Here is a 6,000-nt window from a genome sequence, read left to right as displayed (position 1 = left end):
GCCAAGTGTTATTTCATATAGACAGTGGCTTAAAAACATTATTGATTCATGGCTTGCATAATAGAATGGTCAGATTAGATAAACAGGGTTGGCTTGCAAAGTTTCTTTTTTCAGATTTCAAGTTACATTCATTACAAATATTAAACATTTTAATAAAAATAATAAAATTTTTTGTTAGATTAAATTGTAAAACATTTCTTAAAAAGAAGAAAATATTTTTGGAATAAGAAATAATTTAAAAAAAAAGATTTAAATGTTTTATTTCATAATTCAATAAACTTTTTTTGTTTAAAATTTAAAAAACAATTAGAATTGAAGGATTCAATTGAAGGAGTTGAAGTTTTATTTCTAGAGCTATAGAACTTTTCAATTTTCGTTTTCTCTGATTGTTATTAAACAACCATTTTATAAAACCAACCGTTTTTAAATTTTAAAAAGGATTTCAATCTATTTATTTGTTACCTTATTATTTGTTAGGAATATTTTAACTCTAAATGTAGTCTCAAGGTATTACTTTTTTCAAGATAGCCTCAAAGTATTTTTTATATCAGAAATTAATGTTAAAACCAATGCAACAACACGTGTATTGAATGAATCTTAGCAGAAAGGTTGATCAGTTAAAGCACTTCAAATTTTGGAGATTTGTTTCAAGTGGACCAAACACTGAATATGGCTTAGAGAAAAAATGGGCATACTATGATCAAGATTTTGTTGATAGAGAGGCTGCAAAGGTTTTTTATTTGGAATTTATTTAGATAGTAGTCAGGCATAGAGTACTGGTTTTTCAAGCTTCTTATTTTTGTTTTTCAAAGTCTTAGGTCTCAAAGTCTAAGCTGATGATAATTTTCTAATTTTTAGCCTTTACACAAGTTAACTCCAACACAGATTATGTTTCATGGAAAATTTGCTGATGGATCTCATCTTGTGGTGAATTATTTTATTTTGATTTTATTTACTTTGTTAATGTAACATGTATATGCACATGCAACCTATATATGCATGTATATGCATATGTAACATGTATATGCATGTCAATTAAGATTTGTATAAATATTTATTAGTTGCTAGATTTTTAAAACTATATATAGTTTTAAGCATTATTATTAATTCTAAAACATTAATATTAATCAAGTTTTATTTTAAATAAAATTTTTTAATTAATTTGAATTTTAAAATCAGAATGGCAGATATAGATAATCAATGTAAAACGTTTTTACCATAAAATTAAAAACAACTTAATAGAAAAGTTAAGTGCATCTTATAGGTATTCATTTAGTAAAGGTTCAGACAATATAAAGATTGAATGAAAGAGAAATTAAATTTTTTAGTTGACTCAAATTCAGTTTTTTGAATTTTGATACAGAATAGAGTAAATTGGGGTCAAATGGAATAGTTAAAGATCTTAATTTTTTTTTTTTTTTAATAAATAATTAAAATCTTAAAAAAGATTTTTAATTTTTTTTTCTTAAGTTGTAGAGAATTTAAGTATATAAAAGAGAATTTAAATATATAAAAATCAAATAATCTTTTTAAAAAGTTTTTTATGAAACTTTATTTGATTAAAAAAAAATTTATTCCATTCTACACTGACATTAGGGAAGAATGAATTACGCAAATATATGTGTAATTAAAACAACACTTTATTTAAAAAAAAAAACAATAATAACAATTAAAAAATCAATCAAAGATGTTGGTGTTGATACAGAGGGCAGTGGCTGAGTAGTTCCTGGTGCTAGTATTGGTGATGGTACTATCATAGGCACTGGTTTTTTTTTGGTTTTTTTTAAAACATCTTTGCCTTTAAAACATCTTTGCTTTCTTTGCGGATCTTCTAACGATGCCCTTTCTCTTTTAAAAGAGAAAGGGCATCGTTAGAAGATCCGCCCCAGATATGGCAACAGTATTCCATACAAGGCCGAGTTTAAGATTTATAGAGATAGGGAATAGAATCCAAAGAAAGAAAGTGTCGAGCTCGATAAAGAGATATAACCTTAGCAGATGCTAATTTTGTATCTGATTTGATATATGGTTTCGAAGAAAGATTGGAAGTAAGAGTTAATCCTAGAAGATGAAGAGTAGATGACTCATCGAGTACAACACTGTTCATAAAAATAGGAAGATCTAAATTATTGCAATAACGATTGGCTGAAAAAAATTGAGTTTTATCTGTATTGAAGTTCACCAGCCACTCTGAGCCCCATGCTGTAGCAGAAGTGAGTTAAAAATTAAAATAGCAGAAGTGAGTTAAAAATTAAAAAGAATATAGAGTTGTTGAGATAATGAAGGCTCAGGTTCAGATGACGGTCAATTTTATTGATGTCAAGCGGAAACAAGCTAGTATTCTGAAACCCAGTGACTATGACTATTTGGGTATGTGTAAAAACTTCACCAGAGCTGAAAAGATTTTTTTGCAGGTGACTAAAGCATTCTTTTGATAAGTTGCTAAACTTTGTCTCTGCATAAAACTGTTGAAGAAATTTGCACCAAACTCTTTTGACATGGCAATAAACACCGACATCTAATGGCTGCAGAGTATGTGACGTGTGAGCTGGTAAGCAAATTAACAAGATATTTTTTTTGATGCAAATATGTATGACCTGATAAGTGACATGTGTCACATGTCCATCAACGATTAAAATATAAATATCTAAAATTAGATAACTATAATTAGATTGATGTAATCTTTTGTGAATGTAAAGTTAGATGAATATAGTTAGACTAAAATTAGATTGAAATAATTACCTGGAATTTTCTTAATGGCGGGAATATATATATGTTAGTGAACCACTGCACATATTGCTTATCTTCCATCTGGATGGAGATATAGCACATATGGCATCATCTAGACCACTTAAGCACCAATCTCTTTACAGGCGTTTTTTGATTTAAAAATAATGTATGGAGCAAGATGATTACCAGCAGTACTAATACAGTTTCCAGGTGTATAATGGACTTTTTGTTGTTGCCAACCAATTATAATGGTTATTTTGCACCTCGCCGGAAAACTATATTTTGCTTACCTTGATCACCAGAGAAGCCAATTTCATCAAAATTCCACAAATGACATAGAGTGTTTTTGTTAATACCTGCTACGTTGAATCCATTTGCAGTATGTTGAAATACTTTGCTACTATTTCTTGTGTGCAAGAAGCAGCTCTGAGTGATGAATTATGACCTATGGCTCTGATGTTCAACCTATGACTCCACGGGTTTATGAAAAGGTTATACCAATCTCTTCCTGGTGTACCATTATGAAACAAATGAGATTGACCTTAATGTTGCAAATTGTCAGTAATTAGTGTGATGTCGTTATTGTAAGTTTTACCAAAGCCCCAATTTGATAATTTGATGAGTGTATCTACCAAAACTGATATAAGTTGTTTTGACAATCTCGTGCTTGAACCACTGCCACTTGTTTTACCTATGCCCTGGAAATGCTTGTGAAGAGTTGCTACTGGTATGCTGAATGATTTAGTAGGTTTTTTAAGTAAAAATTCACTGCTTTGTACTTTAACCACGACAAACGTAAATTGCTCTTCGGTGTATAGTTTTTCTTTTTCCTTTGCATCCAAGTTGTTTCAAGGCATATTTTATATTAAAATAGATTCAACAATAATCCATTTAAAATTTATGCACAAAATTTATAGAGATATCACTTGAGAAATATTTAATTAATAAAAACCACATTTAACAAGAGAGTAACTAGCGTATTTCATTCATTCATTAGAATTATTTAATAAAAGCAGTCAGTAAAAGTCATTCATTTAAATTTTTTCAATACAAAAAATTTATAGTAGGAGATTTATTGGTCACTTGAGATTCAATAAAAAAACCGCATTTAAGATGTGAGCTATTGCTTTACATATTATGAGCGTATTTCATTCAATCCCACAGTTCTCCTTTTAGGTTTTTTACTCATAACTTTTTTTCCTAAATAGCAAATTTGATTTTGAAAAAAGATTCTTGATCAGCATAAAAAGTTATGCCAGAAGACGTTTCAAGTTCAATGATATCAAATTTAACTTCTGAGAGTTTTAAGTTCATTTTTCAAAATAATAAAAAAATCTTATTACACATACAAAAACATAAAAATTTATAGCAATTTTTTATTAAAAATAAAATTACAATTAATAAGTTATTAATAAATTTTATAATTAAGTTTATAAATTAATTTCATAAGTAAATTGATAAATATTAATAAATAAAAAGTTATTATTAAATTATAAATAATAATAAGTAATAGTTATAATTAAAGATATCATCTTACTCAGAAAAGTATATTCTACAACATGATTTAAAAATATTTGTAAAAAGATTATTCAATAATTAAGAGAAAAAGAAAAAACATTGTCATAACTATTTCATTCTACCTGCTATTTCATTTTACTCTGTTTTACTCTATAACTTTTAAAAGTTGATTGTTTTTTAAAGGATTTTTGATAATTTTAAAAATATAATAAAAGACATTTATATTTTGAATAAAATTTTAAAATTTTTTATGTTTAAAGAAAAGTGCCCATTATTTGCAACAAGAATTGCCACGTCGAATTGCTCGACATATAAAAGATTTTCAAAGCCTGCCGTATGTTGTTTTGATTAATCCAATTATGCAGGAAGTGGTAATAGAGTTTTTTCTAAATTTATAAAGTAAATATAGGTATAACATTTAATAACTATTTTACCAAATTTAGTGACATTTTTTTAATGACATCATTCAGTGACTTTGTTTTAATGACATCATTTTGGTGACATAAGTATTTTGATGACATAATGGTGTTTTTTAATTTTTAGTATGAGTTGTATCTTCGGGCTTTTCGTAAATTGGTACATGTCACTGAGGTATGCATTACATATTTTGATTTTTGTTTCAGAAAAATTTTCAAAAAGAAAATCAAAATTTTGAGAATGATGAATTAAAAAAAAATTTTCAGATTGACAACTTAGAAAAAGAGAGACAATACAGTTTTTTATTAAGTCAGCTTTTAAATGATCACAAAGATGTTGTTACTTACCTTGCAAAAGCTTTTCGTCAAGTGAAAAAGTTTGTACCTGTAAGTTTGTTTTTATTTGTAATTTTAAAAGTGTTTTTAACTAAATGATTATAGTAAGTTTTTCTATACTTATACTTTGTATGTAGCAGCACTCCCTTGCGAGTCAGGCTATAAGATAGTCGATGTAGCAAAACTCCGCGCATGATTTACAGTAAAAAAAAATAAAAATAAAAACATTTTATTAAAAAAATTAAAAATAAAAACATTTTATTAAAAAAAATAAAAATAAAAACATTGTTTATATTGTTAAAAACATTCAGAATGTTTTTAAAAACATTCTGGTCAATTAAATTTGCGTTTTTGTGGTTTTTTTAAAAAACGATTTATTTGTAATTAAATTACAAATAAATCGGTTTTTACTTTCGTCCAACACGCAAATGTTGAACGAAAGTCAAAAGTAATTAAAATTGACGTATGTGTTGGCGTAAGAATCTTTTTTTTCCTTCCGCTCTTCCCAAAGACAACAACCTATAGATCTATATATATATATATATATATATATATATATATATATATATATATATATATATATATATATATATATATAATATATATATATATATATATATATATATATATATATATATATATATATATATAAGGCCTTGTTAAGAAGCGTTACGCAGCTTGCATTTTGCTTTCGAAAAGGCGATTTGCCTACACGTTCAGCAGTTTTGCGTTACGCAAAAACTTATATCTTTTAGAATATTTTTAATTATCTTTTGATATCGAAATAAAGTCGTAAGTAAAAGCATTTAACCGCAATTGTAAACTAATAAATTTTTTGTTAAAAAAACAATTTGTTTAATAATTTTTTTTAGTGTTGATAAAAATAAGTTAAAAAAAATAAAGTGTTTTAAGTTTTATCTTAAGGAATTAAATATATAAATTCCTTTTAAAATGTAAAAATTATTTTTTGTCATAAATAGTTTAAAAAATGCACTATTTA

The 6,000-nt window shown here is 26.2% G+C and overlaps 1 protein-coding gene across 1 annotated transcript in view; it reads left to right on the top strand.

Moving 5' to 3' along the window:
* Positions 1-491: 491 nt before the first annotated feature.
* LOC100214984 (branched-chain alpha-ketoacid dehydrogenase kinase) overlaps positions 492-6,000 on the top strand; it is a 28,526-nt gene continuing 23,017 nt past the window's right edge. Inside the window, exons 1-5 of the mRNA XM_065808248.1 lie at positions 492-731; positions 859-927; positions 4,509-4,619; positions 4,792-4,839; positions 4,932-5,051. Of these exons, the coding sequence (XP_065664320.1) occupies positions 591-731; positions 859-927; positions 4,509-4,619; positions 4,792-4,839; positions 4,932-5,051 (489 nt within the window). The 5' untranslated portion in view covers positions 492-590. The remainder of the gene's footprint in view (positions 732-858; positions 928-4,508; positions 4,620-4,791; positions 4,840-4,931; positions 5,052-6,000) is intronic.

Source organism: Hydra vulgaris, chromosome 10, assembly GCF_038396675.1.
Source record: "Hydra vulgaris chromosome 10, alternate assembly HydraT2T_AEP".
In the NCBI taxonomy this organism is placed as follows: Eukaryota; Metazoa; Cnidaria; class Hydrozoa; order Anthoathecata; family Hydridae; genus Hydra; species Hydra vulgaris.
The sequence above is the reverse complement of the archived record's forward strand: the minus strand, read 5'-3'. Positions and strand labels throughout refer to the sequence as shown.